The following is an 18,357-nucleotide window of genomic DNA, read 5'->3' as shown; positions in this document are numbered from 1 at the left end:
TTCTCACATTCTGAACATGAAAAAAGCTTCTCATCTTTGTGACGTCTCGTGTTTGTTGTGAGATTTGATGTAATTCTGTAAGGTATCTCACATTCTGGAGAAGAAAATGGCTTCACCATGTGTGAATTCTTATGTGTAAGAAGTTGTGATTTGTGGTTGAAACATTTCCCACATTCCGAACATGAAAGTGGCTTTTCCCCCGTGTGGCTTCTCTCATGCATGATAAGATTTGATTGGTCTCTAAAATATTTCCCACATTCGGAGCAGAAAAATGGCTTCTCCCCCGTGTGGGTTCTAAGATGTCTAGCAAGAGTGCCTTTAACCCTAAAACGCTTCCCACATTCTGAACAGGAAAATGGCTTCTCCCCTGTGTGAATTCTCTGATGCGTAACAAGGTTTGTCTTGTAGGTAAAATGTTTTCCACAATCTGAACAGGAAAATGGTTTCTCCTCTGCGTGAATTTGCAAATGTCGGTTAAGTTCGTATTGATGTTTGAAGCTTTTCCCACAATCTGAACAGGAAAATGGCTTCTCCTCTGCGTGATTTTGCAAATGTCGATTAAGTTTGTATCGCTGTTTAAAAATTTTCCCACATTCTGAGCATGAAAATGACTTCTCCTTTGTATTAGCAGCTCGAGTTTTCCTACTGTGACTTTTATTTTGCTTTCTAGTCTGGCATGAATCGGGAGATAGACGGTGAAGGCTGGAGGATGGATCTGGGATATTGTTAGGCTCCTCGTTTATATTGTGTGTTTGCTCTTCTTCTTTAATATCTAAAAACATTAGATTTCCCTCTGAGCTCATGGTCCAGTCATCTGATAATATTAAAATTAAATTTATTATTTTTATAAGCATACAGAGTTTTTTTGGGCTAAAGATATTGATAACCTGTCCAGAGAACAGATGCTTAATATCAGATAAATTGGGATCCAACTTCCAGCTCCCTCACAGATCAGCCAATGGTAGACAGAGAACTGAACAGGAAACAGGAAGTGCCATTCTCTGTGTAGAGGTCAGAACAGGTTACTGCAGATCAGTTTATCATTATTGATGGAAGCGAAGCTGAAGTTCCTCAGCTCAACCACAACACCAAGCGCAGCGCTGTCTACTTCCTGTTCTATTCTCTGTTTATCTGAACTGTGGGGGTACTGGATGTAGGACCCCCATCAATTAATAATGATGACATAATGATAAGCATTGGGCATAAGTATAGTACAGTTGTTTATACAAGATGGCAGCCCCATAATCATTAAATGGAAGGAAAATCTAAATCTGAAATTAAAAAGCTATATATAATGTATATAATTAATAGATAATTAATAATTATTAAATCCAGATAGTAATACTACTCACCTGGGCAGTTACCTGTAGGAATCTCCTCCTTACATCGCTCATCGCCCCTCACATATGTCTCTGGGGCAGTAATATTCTTCACATCTTCACCCTGATACACAAACTGAGAAACAGGCTTATCAAAAACGCAGTGAAGGACTCGCAGCTAAAGATGAGCGAAGCCCTTGAGATTCAGATTGCGTCAGATTCTATCAGATTTGTTTTGGTTAAGTAATTCTCCATCACTGTCAGGCTCCTTAATGCCAGGACTGTAAGGTCTCTTTTCTCTCTCTAGCAATTTATGATTTGTATATCTAACGTGTGTACATTCTCCATCTACACAATGAAGTGCACACTAATCCTCACACAATTACTACACTATTTCCGTGCTGTGTGTTCAGACCCAGGTTATTGAAGTTGAAGTTTTGGGAATGCAGAATCGGAAACTTATCATGTTGAAGTAACGGTAACACGGAATTTATTCAGAAACTGGCAAAACCAAGTTGCGTGGGATCTTTACTTTCTATCTTAAAGCATAACTGAAATGCTATAGTGATTTTACCAAATTATTGTATGTGATTCCCCCTTTGATGCCTACTTTGTGCTGCTCGTCCTTTTCTTTCCACAGTTCTGGCATTTTCTGTTCTGAAAGTGTTTGACAAAAATCTCTCTCTCCAGAGGGGAAGTGGGCGGAGACTAATATCTGTCAGTCTATGCCCTCATGCTGAGGCCAGTTAGCTTGCCCAAAGTAATTTAGCATTAAATCCATTTATTTTCCAACAAGTAAATCCACTGAACACTGCACAGTGCACATACCGGATGTATATGGTGACTTGGCTGGCAGCTTCCATCACATGGAGGAGCAGGGAACATGTAACAAGTGAAATAAATCATAAGTAACCCAGTTACATGCAGTATATAGCCTGTGCTGTGTGAGCACTAAGGGTTAATAGCTTATCTGGACAGAGCTGATACTGCCGATGACAAGGTGGGGGGGGGGGGGGAGCACCTAGAAGAGCAGAGACAGACAGAGAAACTTCTGTAGAATCACAGACTGGGGTGCAGGGACTGATAGGGAACAGGTAGATTTTGTACCTCACTAATCTGTGCAGGAGACATCTGCATACACTGTCCTGGACACTTCCAGCACTGCTACATTGACTGTCATATAGCCTTCTCCCCTGTGAGCAGGGGGCAGCAGTTCCTCCCCTCCCATAAAACCATAGCTTTTTTACACTTTGTTTCTCTGACGGACTCCAGGGCTTATAAGCACATGGAGAGGAGGCAGCCATTGCAGCTCTGAGATAATTTGAGGGGGATAGCAAGGAAACTGCTGCATATAGGTAATAAAGATAATAAGCAAAGTTGTTTTACATGCCAAGAGCTATTGATTTGTGGAAAACAAAAAACCTTTACAGTCAGTCTTTAATGAATGTCAGGATGTTCATTTTTCCCAGCTAGAAATTTAATGGGGAGGACCCATCCTTAGTACAAGGAGACCACAGCTGCAGGTAGAGATGGAACATGCCCTTTCCTGCAGCACAAGTTTGATCACCACAAACACCAGAATCACAGCCATGTCCTTGTCCTTCAGTATATGCTAATATTCCTGTCTGACCTTTGGAAGTATTGCAGTATGATGCTCTATATGCATTATAAATATCCCGGGACGATAGCAGCCTATGAGTAGCCTAATGCCATTTTTCAGAGTGTCCTAATAAAGCCAATTATTTCTGATTTCCACCTAACCCTAATAACAAAAGCCTATGTATACCTCGGTGCCCTGAAAAGGACAATTGCTGTTTTTTCTCAACTTCCTTCCTATCTGACTGACTATGACAAGCAGCAGCCTCTCCCTAGCTGTCTCTTATGTGTAATGGCTTCTGGACATGTGACCCTGCTCTTATACTGCAGAGTAACGTGTTCAGCCCAGCCAATCACAGTAGGAAACCTGCAGAAGACATGCCTGTGGTTGTTATGGGGCAGTAAGATGCTTCAGCAGTGAATCTAACAGCTTGGTGATTTTTCCCAAACACGGACCTGGATCGCTTATTCTGTCGCCTTCCTGGCACCGCCTCTGAATTATTAGTGCTTTTTACCCATGTCGGGTCTATGATCTCATTATCATCCCTCACTTCTTCTACCACCGAGTCCTCACCGCTGCCCTCCTTCTCCTTCTGCACTTTACAGTAAGCCACAGGCATTGGCAGTTGTGTTTTTGTAATCGTCAGCATAGGTCTCTTCTGACAGTTCACCACCCGCATCCTCCAATAACTTGGAACTCTATATCTGCTACTGGGGCAGATGGATGTGCCTCAGAATCACAGCTAGGAGAGTCATTGTACAGCAAGACTGACTACTCCATGACTAGCTTTGCTACTTTAAGGTGGGGTGAGGTGGAGGGCTCTGCATTTCTAACTAATGATGAGCCTGGTGAAGATGATCCCATGGAAGTCAACTCAAAGTCTGCCGTTTAATTGGCCAGTCCCTCAACTTTGTCTGTCCAATTGGGGTCTAACAGTACACAACCTGGCACCTGCTTTCACCAGAAGCCATAGTCACGAGGTCATGAAGTCTTATCTCCATCTACCTGATCATACTGTGGGACATTGTGATCCTCTTCTGAACAATCCTGTGGTAGAAGAAGAGGACTGGGACATCTCTCCGGTGATGTTCTCTTACTGGATCTACCTGTAGGAAACATCCAGAGACTGAATTCCTTCTTTCCATACAGATAATGAAAGGACGTGTGGATTTAGTCCTGTCTATTACCTGCTGATGTGAGGGGCTGGTGGTCCTCCATCATGACGTCCTTGTACACATCTTTGTGTCCTTCTAAATACTCCCACTCCTCCATGGAGAAATAGACAGCCACATCCTGACACCTTATAGGAACCTGACACACACAATGATCCCGTCATCACCCAGATCCCTTCATAGCGTTACTGTATAATGTCCCAGCATTCCCAGCAGTGTCACCTCTCCAGTCAGCAGCTCCATCATCTTGTGGGTGACTTCTAGGATCTTCTGCTCATTGATGTCATCATGTATCAGGGGGTGAGGTGGAGGAGCCGGGATTGGGCTCAGGGTTCTCCCCCGTCCTTCATACACAGGGGCCTGACAGCGCCCACTAGAGGTCTTCTTCACTACTGTGTAATCCTGGTTATGGAGAGACACATTGATAAATCTCCCTCCATACATTTCCAGAATCTCTCACCTCTCCAGTCCTATCATCTGTTATTCCCATAGATAATGATGTCATGTGACCTCATCACAATCTCTCACCTCTCCAGTAATATAGAAGAGAATCTCTAGGGTGAGCTGGAACATTCTCTCCACCCTCGTGTCTCTCTCCATCCTTGATAGTCAATTAGTAAGTTAACGATCAGCAGATGATCCTATAAAGTAAAAAACGGTCATGAGACATGATAATCTTATGTAGAATGGATGTTATATTCTTTAATTTGTATGGAATGAGGTCACGTCACTAAATCTATAGGCCACAGAGTTGCTGAAAATTGTATGTCACCATAATGTATTTAAAAAAATACAGTATAGTAATAATTCTGTCATATATTATGTAACAGAGAAGCACCAAAATCCCCCTGATGATCAGCAGATAGAAGCAGTGGTGATGATCTAGTGAGCGGCTCTTGTGCCCGTCAGTCACGTTACTTGGCCGCGCGCAGCTCATTCCCAGGAATGGAGCAGAGACTCAGTACGGAGCACAGTGTACAGCGCTCTCATATGAGTGTTATGTGTCTTCTCTGTGCGCTGTCCAACAATAAACCTTTAAGACCCCATAACGGGCTTCGTGGACATTCAGAAGGAGAATCAGCTGTCTCGGACCTCGGAGACCCTAATGGAGGCAAATACAGTGGAAACTCGGACTTGGCCTGCAAGTGTTTTGCAAGACAAACTTACATCTTACAAGAACTGTAAATTGGTTTACAAGTAAAATTTCTCAATATGAGAATTATGTGCCCCCCCACCCTCTACAAAACTGTATAACACAATGAAGAAGTAGAAGAAATAAAGGAGCTTGAAGTTCTACTACAAGTCACATGACTAAATATTTTGAAGTGTGCAACCAATTGTATGTGTTTCAATGATTTCCTATGCGAAAACTTGCTTTGATATACAAGTAATTTGGATTATAAGTATGTTCCCGCTCACAATCCAATTTTCCAGTGTAACGTCCTCCAGATACAATGACAATGCGATGGGAGAAGATCTGCGCCTGATTGTAGCATCTAACGTAGCCGTGTCCCGGGTATATTATATATATACTGCAATACCATATATATATATATATATATATATATATATATATATATATATATATATTACCGTATACTCCCTACATTGCACACTGTGGGGCTCATTTACTTACCTGTCCAACGAAGTTCACACAAAGTGCATTGTCCGACGATATTGCACATCTGCTGCATTTCACTAAGATCGTGCGCCCGATATCCTGCATGTGTCGCTTCCCCGCTCAGGTCCCCGGAGTTCACCTTCTTCTTCCTGGTGCATGTAAGTGCATTGTCTTCTGACACAATTTGAAAGTTAAATCTCGCACTCAGTCCGAATCAGTGAGAGCGTCCGATGACTTATGTCACATGAAAGCAGCGCAGCTGCGACACAATCCCAGTGCAGACACTTGATAAATACCAGTCAAAGCTGCGCAATCCCTGAAAATGGCGTTCCCAACGAAAGTGAACAGCGTGGCTGCTCCGAGCAGAGTGATACACAAATCCCTAAACCAACAGTAAACCACCGGCAGAGCCGTGCACTACCGGTATGGCAGATCCTGCAGGATACAGGACCTGTGATGATGTCATAGTCATGTGATCAGGGAGGAGTCAGGCTATGCTGTTGGAGGACTGTCATGTGATGCACAGAGCATAGACATATACAGAATAGGACAGATATGATCAAGAAGCTGCACATGTAGCGTTACACGTTGAGTTCTCAGTCCAATAGAATGAAGCGAACTCCTGTTCACTTTTTGACAGGGCAATCTTAACGCTGACCGAGGTCACGGACGGAAACACCGTGGTGCTCAGCTCCAAACAACATAGAAAAAAAGTGCTGCACTCACAGATTAGAAGCCATCCATTTTATTTCATCCAAGGGTAAAAATCTGTAACAGACCGGGCAGAACAGAGAGACAGCAGGGTTTTTTTTTTCATTTCGCGCCGTCCGGGGCTTTCTCTAGCCTCTAAATTGTGGTGTCAGACAGTCAGACATTGACAGTTAGTGCAGAGGGTCATTTGGAATGGCCACCCCGACTACATCGATAGGGGGTACCAAACAACCCATGGCCGCCTCCTTTATATGAGTGCCATTATGTACATCAGATCCGAATGTGAGGCAGCCATTCATTAATGGCCATTGTAGGGGGATGTTACAGGCTCTATGCTACATGATGGTGTCCATTAAAATAACAATATAATTAAGGGTGAGTTCAGTGTAGGTCTAGACTGAGCTCCACTGCTCTATGGTGAAATCATAAGCCTCTCATACTTGGCTGTAAGTTGATTCACCTGTATGATAAACTGTAACGTGCCCCAATGGAGGTAGGTGTCGGTATGCAAGGCATTCAAAGGTTAGCGGTCATTTTAATTTTGTACTTGATCCTATGCTTGATAGCCCTTGGCAGGAGCTGTGCTAGGCACAATGACAGAGTGTGGAGGTGGCGGCAACATGATAGGCCACAGAGTAGCACAATGGCAGAGTGTGGAGGTGGCAGCAGCAGCAGGAGGTCAGAAAGTGGCACAATGACAGAGTGGAGGTGGCGGCAACATGGTAGGCCACAGAGTAGCACAATGACATAGTCTGGAGGTGGCAGCAACCTGGAAGGCCACAGAGAGGCACAATAACAGAGTGTGGAGGTGGCAGCAGCAGCAGCAGGAGGTCAGAAAGTGGCACAATGACAGAGTGGAGGTGGCGGCAACATGGTAGGCCACAGAGTAGCACAATGACATAGTCTGGAGGTGGCAGCAACCTGGAAGGCCACAGAGAGGCACAATAACAGAGTGTGGAGGTGGCAGCAGCAGCAGAAGGTCAGAAAGTGGCACAATGACAGTGTGGAGGTGGGGGCAACATGCTAGGCCACAGAGTGGCACAATGACAGAGTGTGGAGGTGGCAGCAGAAGGTCAGAAAGTGGCACAATGACAGAGTGGAGGTGGCGGCAACATGGTAGGCCACAGAGTAGCACAATGACATAGTCTGGAGGTGGCAGCAACCTGGAAGGCCACAGAGAGGCACAATAACAGAGTGTGGAGGTGGCAGCAGCAGCAGCAGAAGGTCAGAAAGTGGCACAATGACAGTGTGGAGGTGGGGGCAACATGCTAGGCCACAGAGTGGCACAATGACAGAGTGTGGAGGTGGCAGCAGAAGGTCAGAAAGAGGCACAATGACAGAGTGTGGGTGTGGCAGCAACCTGGTAGGTAGGAGTGTGGAGGTGGCAGCAGCATCATGAGGTGAGAGAGTGGCATGTTTGCAAATTCTTTAGCTGGCAGCAACATGGTAGGCCACATTGTAGCACAATGACAAAGTTTGAAATTAATTTGAAGTTGAAATTTTCCACTTGAATTTGAAGATGAGAGACGCCACCTGCTTCATACATTACAGTTCACTGAAAATATCATGTCTTTGCCAAAAAAGAACTGCAAAGGTGGCACCAGCAGCAGCGTGAGGTCAGAGAGTGGCACAATGACAAATTCTGGAACTTGCAGCAACATGGGAGTGTGGAGGTAGCAGCAACATGGTAAGCCACAGAGTGGCACAATGATAGAGTATGGAGGTGGTGTCAGCAGCAGCATCAGGAGCCCACAGAGTGGCACAATGACAGCTTGTGGAGGTGGTGGCAACATGGTAAGCCACACAGTGGCACAATGATAGAGTCTGGAGGTGGGTGACAATTCAGTCCCTGGTAAAGATGGTGGAATGCAGATGGAGCAACTGGCAGCAGATGTGTGGCATCAGGCGAGTGGCAGCATCAGAATAGTGGCTGAGGCAGGTAGTTAGAACCCAGTCAAAAGGTCAGTCTCTCCACATTATGGGTGGACAAGAAGGTCCTCCTTGGGGTAACGATGGCCCCCGCCGCACTGAGCAATAGCTCTGATGCCACACTACTGGCCAGGGAGGCCAGCTTCTCTACTGCAAACTCCGCAAGTTGCGGCCATGCATCAAGTTTGCCTGCCCAGTAGTCCATGGGATCCTCTACCTGGGGTGTTAAAGTGCTGTCCAAGTAGGCTACCACCTGCTGGTGCAGGGTCTGCTCCATGTCCCGCTGCTGCTGGTGGCGGATCCCTTCCTCACTAGGCAGGTGAAAGAAGCTGCTCATTAAGGAATCCATACTTAAGCTGCTGCTGATGGAGCTGCTACTGCTCCTACTCCCCATCTCCCCACAGCAGCCGTGGCAGTAGTGGTTGAGCAATGACTTTGAGGAATCCCCTGATCAGACCTGACAGAGCATGGACAATGGCGCACATAGGCAGTGGCCAACTGTGTGCACAGTATTTCTCTAAAGAAGTATAAGCAAGAAGACCAGCTCACCTCCCGTTCAGGACACGCCGAGCGAGGCACGGGCCTCCCCTCTGCCAGGGTTAGGAATCCAAATAAACGAAAATAACGGCTCAGCCAGGCTCCAGGCAGTGCATTTAACGTCCTTTATTTATGCATGAAAGTGCAACATCCACTGTGTGGGGAAACAGCAACAGCTGACGCGTTTCGCGCGGGTTAACCGTCCTTAGTCATAGCTATGACTAAGGACGGTTAACCCGCCCAAAATGCGTCAGCTGTTGCTGTTTCCCCACACAGTGGATGTTGCACTTTCATGCATAAATAAAGGACGTTAAATGCACTGCCTGGAGCCTGGCTGAGCCGTTATTTTCGTTTATTTCTCTATAGAACCCCAGTTGTTCCTCCCTCTCGGCAGCTGGAAAAAAGTCACCCATTTTTGACCGGCAGCGAGGGTCCAAGAGGGTGGGGAGCCAATACTCATCCCTATCCTGGACGTTGACTATTCGTCTGTCACTAGTTAGGCAAAGCAGCATGCTGCGGGCCATCTGCGCAAGTGACTCTGAGGGACTCCCGGCCTCCATCTCCACTGTATACTGCCACGGTGCTTCAGGGTCATCTGCCTCATCTTCTACCTCCTCCGGATGCTCCAGCTCCTCCTCTCTTGTCACCTGAGTGGAAAAACCACTGATTTCACCATACTCTGCTTGTGCTCCAATGTCCTCCTCCTCCTCCAGTTCAGCCCCCACCGGACTCATATAGCCATGAGATGTAGTCGACTCTTCTCCAGTGACCTGACCATAAGGTTTTGCAGTATTTCAGGACATGAAACAGTGGAATGACGTTATTGATCCCGTAGTCCTGACAAATAACGTGGCCTCTTCAAAGGGCCTGCGCAAATGGCAGGTGTCACGCATGAGCTGCCAGTGGCTGACATCAAAGCTACACAGGGGAGTACTACGGTCAGCTTGCATCATCAAAAAAATCATTAATGGCTTTTCTCTGTTCATGCAGACGGTCTAACATATGGAGACTGGAACAGGTGAAAACATGTTTGGGGAGGCCGTTCTGCTGCTGCAACTCGAGGAAGGTGTGCTTGGCTTTGTAAGAATAGCTGAATTGCATGCACAGTTTCCTGGCTATTTTTTGAGTGTCTTGCAGATGGGTGGAAGACTTGAGGAACCTGTGGACAACCAGATTGAATACGTGCGCCATGCAGGGCACATGGCCCATCCCTCCTCGGTGCAGCACGGACACCATGTTCCTCCCATTGTCTGTCACCATGGTTCCGATTTTCAGTTGTCGTGGAGAAAGCCACATATTGATTTCTTGTTGCAGGATGAGAAGCAGTTCCTCCCGTGTGACTTCGTTCGCCCAGGCAAACCAGGTGTAGAACTGCGTGACACCGCTGTGCCCTGCACATGTGGTATGATGGAGCAGCATTTACACTTGTGGAGACTGAGGTGGTGGAGGAGGAGGAGGCGGCAGACATTGGCGCATATTTGTGAAGGGCTGGTACTGTGGCGTGGAACTCTCCACCTCGGTTCGGTACAAGACATTAGTTCTCTGAAGGGTGCAGAGCCCATGACTTGGAAAGGAAGGGACTGCAATACCAACAACTTGGACAAGAGCAAGGACAGCTTCTGCACCTTATGATGCCTGGACGCATACAGTTGTCTCTTAGTAGTCGCCTCTTTCAACGACTGCTGGCGCCATGCGTAGTGAGGAGCAGGAGCATCTGGACCGGGAGATGATGTCAAAGACAAACAGCTCCCTTTGGCAGAGGTGCTGGAGCCTTGACTGGCTGAAATTACATGTTTGCCACTAGGTGCTGCTGCTGCGGTGGCAGGATGGGCCTCCACATCTGTTCCATGTTTCTCCCAGGACATTGGATGGTGACGCTGCTTGTGTTCACTCATGCTGTGGTGCCAACGTTAGCTCCCTGGCCACTCATCACTTTCTGCCCGCAGATTCTACATATACACACGCTCAGCTTCCCTGGTGTCTTAACAAAAAACTGCCACACCGCCGTGGTGGCGATTTTACTGCCCCTGTACCACTGCTTCCTTGGACCTCCGAAGGGGAGTTTGTACCCCGCGGCTGTTTGGCTCCCGTCCTTACACTGCTGCCACCCTGCTGACTCAAGGCCACAGTAGCGACTTGCTGCCTGACGCGCAAGCTAACACCCTCGATTTGTGTTTCCCTGTCACTGCTATCCTCCTCAATGGTCTCAGTATGCACAGCCAGACTACTTGCAACTGCAACATAACTTCCTGTGCCACGCTCCACATCTCTACTTTCCCGCCTACAGCGGGTGTCTGCCCTACCTCTTCACTGCCAAGCAGCTGCTGACTGTCCTCAAATAATTCATCCTCGCTATATATTGGCGTCGAGCCCAGACCACCTAGTAGCTCTCTGGCTGAGGGAAATGAACAGGACAGAGGCTGGTTGAGGACAGATGAGGGCCGCTGACCTGCTCCTGGGCCATTCCAACTAAGGGTTGTATCTGACACACTCTTGCCTGGGGTTGTCAGATTTTATATTTGAGGAATTGGATGACCTAGTCAACCAATCAACAACCTTTAGGTTGTTTATCAACACACTGTCGCTAGATGACAACGGCAGTTCTGGCCCACAGAGCTACCCCTGCCGCGATATCCCCTTACTGTGCTGCGCCCTCTGCCTGCTCCACCTCCCTGTCTGACATATTGGTTAATTAACTATATTGATTTGACACGGATATATTTTATCTAACAAAAAAAATTTAAATTTGTGGTATACAGAAGCACAAGAACTTACAACCCTCGAAAAGGAGCAGAAATTACTACAGATAATATGTGGATTTTACACAGAATTCTGCTATTAGGGGGAAACAGATCCCCAAAAAGGACACCCTGGCATTGGAGCAGAAATCACTACAGAAAGTATGTGGATTTTACACCGATTTCTTCCTATTCACTTCAGCAACAAAAAAGAACTGCTAATTGGGGTATACAGATCCCCCAAAACGGACACCCTTGGAGCAAAAACCACTACAGCACAGTACAGTAGAAGCAGCTGGATGCTACAGGCAGCACATGCAGTGTGAAGTGCCGAGATTAGAAATGGCTGCCTGTTTTTATAGGGCTGTGACATCACATAAGCCTGCCGGTCACTGATAGGCTTACAGGTCTACACATGTGATTGAGGGTGTTCCTTTCTCCTTCCCAGAGTTCTCTGGCCCATGTAACACGTTGTACTCATGCCCATTTTGGTAATAAAGGAGGAAATAAAAAAAAAACTTTGTTCCCACGAATCTCCGTAAACTTCAGATTCGTGACTAATCAAATTTTTCCTGAAATTCGAACCGAATTCCGATTCATTAGAATCGATTCGGCCATCTATAGTTGAAATGGGTAATCTCCTCCCACCATCATTTCAGGTTGGCTGACATGCTTATTATTCTCCATTGCATGAGACATCTAGCTGAATCACCTGGCTCCTGGTTAGCCATCACATGCTTCGGTGGCACCCCTCCTCTACTATAGGTTCCACAACCATTTCAGTCCATGTCCCAGTTTTCTTTACCATGACTATTCCAGGCACAGCTAGCAATTACTAGAACTGGAGATTGATAATTTATTAAAAGAAGCATTCTCTGTAAAAGTGCTCAAAAATGTAATATGTTCTTTCATAGATGGGAACCGCGATGGGCACTAAAGTAGGCAGCTCCTAGGGATACCCTAGCATTAGCAGTGTTAAACTGCTTCTAATAGCACTGCACTGTCTTACAGCGGTTCGGTGTATTCATGAGGGGGGCGCCATAAGCCAGGCCTCATGCAGCAGTTACCACCTCAACGATAAAGCTGTCTGCTTAATCAGCTGCTTAGCACAAGTGGGTGCTGAGCGTTGGGCAATCACCAATCTGATATTCTATAGGTTATAAAAGTCACCCGTCCTGTAACATCAGAATAATGAAGATCGGCAAAAAATGTTGATAAATAAACCTTTATTAACAATTTGTATCAAGTTCTGAGATGCAGAATGTGGAATAAGACGTGGTCAGCAGTATAATCCGGACCACGGGTGCGTAAGAGATCCCTATATTCAGGTGTAAATGGTTGACGACAGCTGGATCTTGGTGGACCACTTCACTAACCCTTCTCAACCTTAAGTCCTAAGATGGGGGATTAGCAAATCTCCTCCTCACTGAAATACGTGCATGCGCTGCATTAAGCAGGTGGCAAGTCAGCAAGTTCCTGTATTTGTACTGGGGCATCCTGGGTGGTGGAAGAGGACCGGAGTGCGATTGTCACTTGGGAGTCAAAATGTATAATCAGTCTCCTGGTCGGTACAGGAGACTTGTGGGATAGGGTCAGAATATTCTCCCATAGATAGAGAGTGATAGTGCCAGGTCTCTAAAAGTTAAACCCTTTCAACCCATTCTGCGCATGCAAATGGCTTCTTTCCTGTATGAATTTGCTGATTTCTCTTGAGATTTGGTAAATACTATTGTGTTTCCACCATTCTGTTAGTGGAACTGGCTTTGCCCCGGTGTGACCTCTGATGTGTGGCCAGTTCTGTTTTCAAGTGAAAAGATTTCTCACATTCTGTGCATGAAAATAGCTTCTCCCTTCTGTGACGTCTCATATGTCTTACAAGATTTTTTTTAATTCCAAATCGTTTCTGACATTCTTGACAAGAAAATGGCTTAACCACATGTAAATTCATATGTGTAAGAAGTTGGGATTTGCGGTTGAAACATTTCCCGCATTCAGAACATGAAAGTGGTTTTGCCCCTGTGTGGCTTCTCTCATGCATGATAAGATTTGATTTACCTCTAAAATATTTCCCACATTCGGAGCAGGAAAATGGCTTCTCCCCTGTGTGGGTTCTCATATGTGTAACAAGGGTTCCCCTAACCCTAAAACACTTCCCACATTCAGGACATGAAAGTGGCTTTGCCCCTGTGTGGCTTCTCTCATGTATGATAAGATTTGATTTATCTCTAAACTGTTTCCCACAATCGGAGCAGGAAAATGGCTTCTCCCCTGTGTGGATTCTCATATGCGTAACAAGGGTTCCTTTAACCCTAAAACATTTCCCACATTCTGAACAGGAAAATGGCTTCTCCCCTGTGTGACTTCTCTGATGTATAACAAGGGTTCCCTTGACCCTAAAACATTTCCCGCAGTCTGAACAGGAAAATGGCTTCTCCCCTGTGTGGATTCTCTGATGTGTAACCAGGGCTCCCTTGACCCTAAAACACTTCCCGCATTCTAAACATGAAAATGGTCTCAATCCTGTGTGAATTCTCAGATGTCGATCCAGATCTGATTTGCGGTTAAAACATTTCCCACATTCTGAACATGAAAAACGATTCTCATCTTTGTGACGTCTCGTGTGTTTCGTAAGATTTGATTTAATTCTGTAAGGTATCTCACATTCTGGAGAAGAAAATGGCTTCACCATATGTGAATTCTTATGTTTAAGAAGTTGTGATTTGCGGTTGAAACATTTCCCACATTCAGAACATGAAAGTGGCTTTGCCCCTGTGTGGCTTCTCTGATGCATGATAAGATTTGATTTATCTCTAAAATTTTTCCCACATTCGGAGCAGAAAAATGGCTTCTCCCCCGTGTGGGTCCTCAGATGCGTAACAAGGGTTCCTTTAATCCTAAAACACTTCCCACATTCTGAACAGGAAAATGGCTTCTCCCCTGTGTGGAGTCTCTGATGTGTAATAAGGTTTGTCTTGTAGGTAAAATGTTTCCCGCAATCTGAACAGGAAAATGGCTTCACCTCTGCGTGAATTCGCAAATGTCGATTAAGTTCGTATTGATGTTTGAAGCTTTTCCCACATTCTGAGCATGAAAATGACTTCTCCTTTGTATTAGCTGCTCGAGTTTTCCTACTGTGACTTTTATTTCGCTTTCTAGTCTGGGATGAATCGGGAGATGGAAGGTGAAGGCTGGAGGATGGATCTGGGACATAGTTACCCTCTTCGTTTATATTGTGTGTTATCCCCCAATCTTCTTCTTTAATATCTAAAAACATTAGATTTCCCTCTGAGCTCATGGTCCAGTCATCTGATAAAAAAAAATGATAATAATTTTTTTAAATTTTATAAGCATATAGAGTTTTTTTGGGCTAAAGATATTGATAACCTGTCCAGAGAACAGATGCTTAATATCAGATAAATTGGGATCCAACTTCCAGCTCCCTCACAGATCAGCCAATGGTAGACAGAGAACTGAACAGGAAGCAGGCAGTGCCATTCTCTGTGTAGTGGTCAGAACAGGTTACTGCAGATCAGTTTATCATTATTGATGGAAGCGAAGCTGAAGTTCCTCAGTTCAACCACAACACCAAGCGCAGCGCTGTCTACTTCCTGTTCTATTCTGTGTTTATCTGATGACATAAGCATGAGGTACAAGTATAGTATAGTGTTATCAATAGGATATATACGATACAAGATGGCAGCCCCATAACCATTAACATACTATGGAGGGAAAAATTCTAAATCTGAAATTTATAAGCTTTATATATATACAATTATTAGATAATTAATAATTATTAAAATCATATAGTAATACTACTCACCTGGGCAGTTGCCTGTAGGAATCTCCTCCTTACATCGCTCATCGCCCCTCACATATGTCTCTGGAGCAGTAATATTCTTCACATCTTCACCCTGATACACAAACTGAGAAACAGTCTAATTAAAGGGGCAGTGCAGGACTCACAGCTAGAGATGAGCGAAGCCCTTGAGATTCATATTGCGTCTGATTCTATCAGATTTGTTTTGGTTAAAATAATTTTCCATTTCTGCAAGGCTCCTTAAAGGAAACCTACCATGTGATGTGATGCATTTTGAAGCAAACATACCTTAAGACTCCTGCAGCTACACTGATGCAGGATCATATCTTGGTTAATCCCTGTGATGAGTGGTTTTGCTGATAACACAGATATAAATTATGATAATGAAGCTTTCTCGCTTCATTGGCTTCTTTAGCGCCAGTGACTGAAGGAGAGGATAATGTAATCCCTGGGTTGTGCCTGAAGGCAAATTAATCAATTGCTGCACCATCCCCCAGCTACTGTGTATGAGTCATCCAGATTAGGTTGATTAGTGCTAGACTAACCTCCATTTGTAATTTCAAGCTCTGTGTATTGTGTAAGTCAGTCTGTCCCAGTTTTCCCAAAGTCCTGAATTGTATAATTGTATTATCAGCAAAACCCCTAAGCTCAGGTATTAACCAAGATATGATCCTGCATTAGTGTCTCTACAGCAGTCTCAAGGTATGTTTGCTTCATAACGCATCACATGGTAGGTTTCCTTCAATGCCAGGACTGTAATGTCTCTTTTCTCTCTCTCTAGCAATTTATAATTTTTAAATGTAATGTGTGTACTTTCTCAATCCACCTTATGAAGCGCACACTAATCCTCACACAGTTACTACACTATTTCCGTGCTGGGTGTTCACACCCAGTTTTTTGAAGTTGAAGTTTTGGTAGCACAGAACTTACTAAAAAACTGGCAAAAGCAAGTTGCGTGGGACATCTGCATTAACATCAAACTCTGCTGCATTCACTGTCCTGGACACTTCCAGCACTGCTACATTCACTGTCATGTAGCATTATCCCCTGTGAGCAGGGAGCAGCAGTTCCTCCCCTCCCATAAAACAATAGCTTTTTTACACTTTGTTTCTCTGACGGACTCCAGGGATTATAAGCACACGGAGAGAAGGCAGCCATTGCAGCTCTGAGGTAATCTGAGGGGGATAGCAAGGAAACTGCTGCATACAGCTAATAAAGGCAAAGTTGTTTTACAAGAGTTATTGATTTGTGGAAAACAAAAAACCTTTACAGTTAGTTTTTAATGAATGTCAGGATGTTTACGTTGGCGGTAGAGAGGGATCCTCTTGTGATGACACCAACACCAACTAGCTGCAGGGCAGGATAGCACCCTTAAGGTATAAGGCATAAAGGGGAAGTCCTGGCCATGTGTTTATTTTTCCCAGCTAGAAATTGAATGGGGAGGACCTATCCTTTAGTACCAGGAGACCACAGCTGCAGGTAGTGATAGATCATGTCCTTTCCTGCAGCACAAGCTTGATCACCACAAACACCAGAATCACAGCCATGTCCCTGTCCTTCAGTAAATGCTAATATTCCTGTCTGGCCTTTGCAAGTATTGCTGTATGATGCTCTATATGCCTTAGAAATATTCCTGGACTTTAGCAGCCTATGAGTACCCTAATGCCGTTTTGCAGAGTGTTCTAATAAAGCCAATTATTTATGATTCCCACCTTACCCAAATAACAAAAGGCTATGCATACCTTAGTGCCCTGAAAAGGGCAATTGCTGTTTTCTGAGCTCCCTACCTATCTGACTGACTCTATGACAAGCAGCAGCCTCTCCCTGGATGTCTCTTGTTTGTAATGGCTTCTGGACATATGCCCCTGCTCTTATACTGCAGAGTCACATGTTAAGAGCAGCCAATCACAGGGATACCTGCAGAAGACATGCTTTTGGTTGCTATGGGGGCAGTAAGATGCTTCAGCAGTCAACCTAACAGCTTGGTGATTTTTCCCAAACACAGACCTGGATTGCTTATTCTGTCGCCTTCCTGTGGCTTCCTGGCACCGCCTCTGAATTATTAGTGCTTTTTACCCGGGTGTATGATCTCATTATCACCCCTTACTTCTTCTACCACCGAGTCCTCACCGCTGACCTCCTTCTCCTTCTGCACATCACAGTAGGTAACGGGCATTGGCAGTTGTGTTTTCGTAATCGTCATCATAGGTCTCTTCTGACAGTTAAACACCCTCATCCTCCAATAAATTTTATTGGGAAACTTGGAACTCTATATCTGCTACTGGGGCAGGTGGATGTGCCTCAGAATCACAGCTACGAGAGTCATTGTACAGTAAGACTGACTACTCCATGACTTCTGCCTGAGACAGCTTTGCTACTTTAAGGGGGGGTTGAGCTGGAGGTCTCTGCATTTCCAACTAACGATGAGCCTGGTGAAGATGATCCCATGGAAGTCGACTCACTGTCTGTCGTTTAATTGACCAATCCCTCAATTTTATCTATCTCATTGGGGTCTAACAGTATACGCACTATCTGGCACCTGCTTCCACCAGAAGCCATAGTCACGAGGTCATGAAGTCTTATCTCCATCTACCTGATGATCCTGTGGGACATTGTGATCCTCTTCTGAACAATCCTGTGGTAGAAGAAGAGGACTGGGACATCTCTCCGGTGATGTTCTCTTACTGGATCTACCTGTAGGAAACATCCAGAGACTGAATTCCTTCTTTCCATACAGATAATGAAAGGACGTGTGGATTTAGTCCTGTCTATTACCTGCTGATGTGAGGGGCTGGTGGTCCTCCATCATGACGTCCTTGTACACATCTTTGTGTCCTTCTAAATACTCCCACTCCTCCATGGAGAAATAGACAGCCACATCCTGACACCTTATAGGAACCTGACACACACAATGAT

General features: G+C 45.2%; 2 protein-coding genes across 2 annotated transcripts in view; both read right to left on the bottom strand.

Moving 5' to 3' along the window:
• The window catches only part of LOC140065437 (uncharacterized), a 52,923-nt gene extending 48,788 nt beyond the window's left edge, over positions 1-4,135 (bottom strand). The window contains exons 1-2 of the mRNA XM_072113059.1: positions 3,922-4,135; positions 1,365-1,455 (exon numbers count right to left, since the gene is read on the bottom strand). Coding sequence (XP_071969160.1) covers positions 1,365-1,455; positions 3,922-4,035 — 205 coding nt within the window. The 5' untranslated portion in view covers positions 4,036-4,135. The remainder of the gene's footprint in view (positions 1-1,364; positions 1,456-3,921) is intronic.
• Positions 4,136-12,833: 8,698 nt separating this feature from the next.
• LOC140065404 (uncharacterized) overlaps positions 12,834-18,357 on the bottom strand; it is a 106,033-nt gene continuing 100,509 nt past the window's right edge. The window contains exon 3 of the mRNA XM_072113022.1: positions 12,834-14,930. Within this exon, the coding sequence (XP_071969123.1) occupies positions 13,351-14,919 (1,569 nt within the window). The 5' untranslated portion in view covers positions 14,920-14,930 and the 3' untranslated portion in view covers positions 12,834-13,350. The remainder of the gene's footprint in view (positions 14,931-18,357) is intronic.

Source organism: Engystomops pustulosus, chromosome 6 (assembly GCF_040894005.1).
Source record: "Engystomops pustulosus chromosome 6, aEngPut4.maternal, whole genome shotgun sequence".
Lineage (NCBI taxonomy): Eukaryota > Metazoa > Chordata > Amphibia > Anura > Leptodactylidae > Engystomops > Engystomops pustulosus.
The sequence above is the reverse complement of the archived record's forward strand: the minus strand, read 5'-3'. Positions and strand labels throughout refer to the sequence as shown.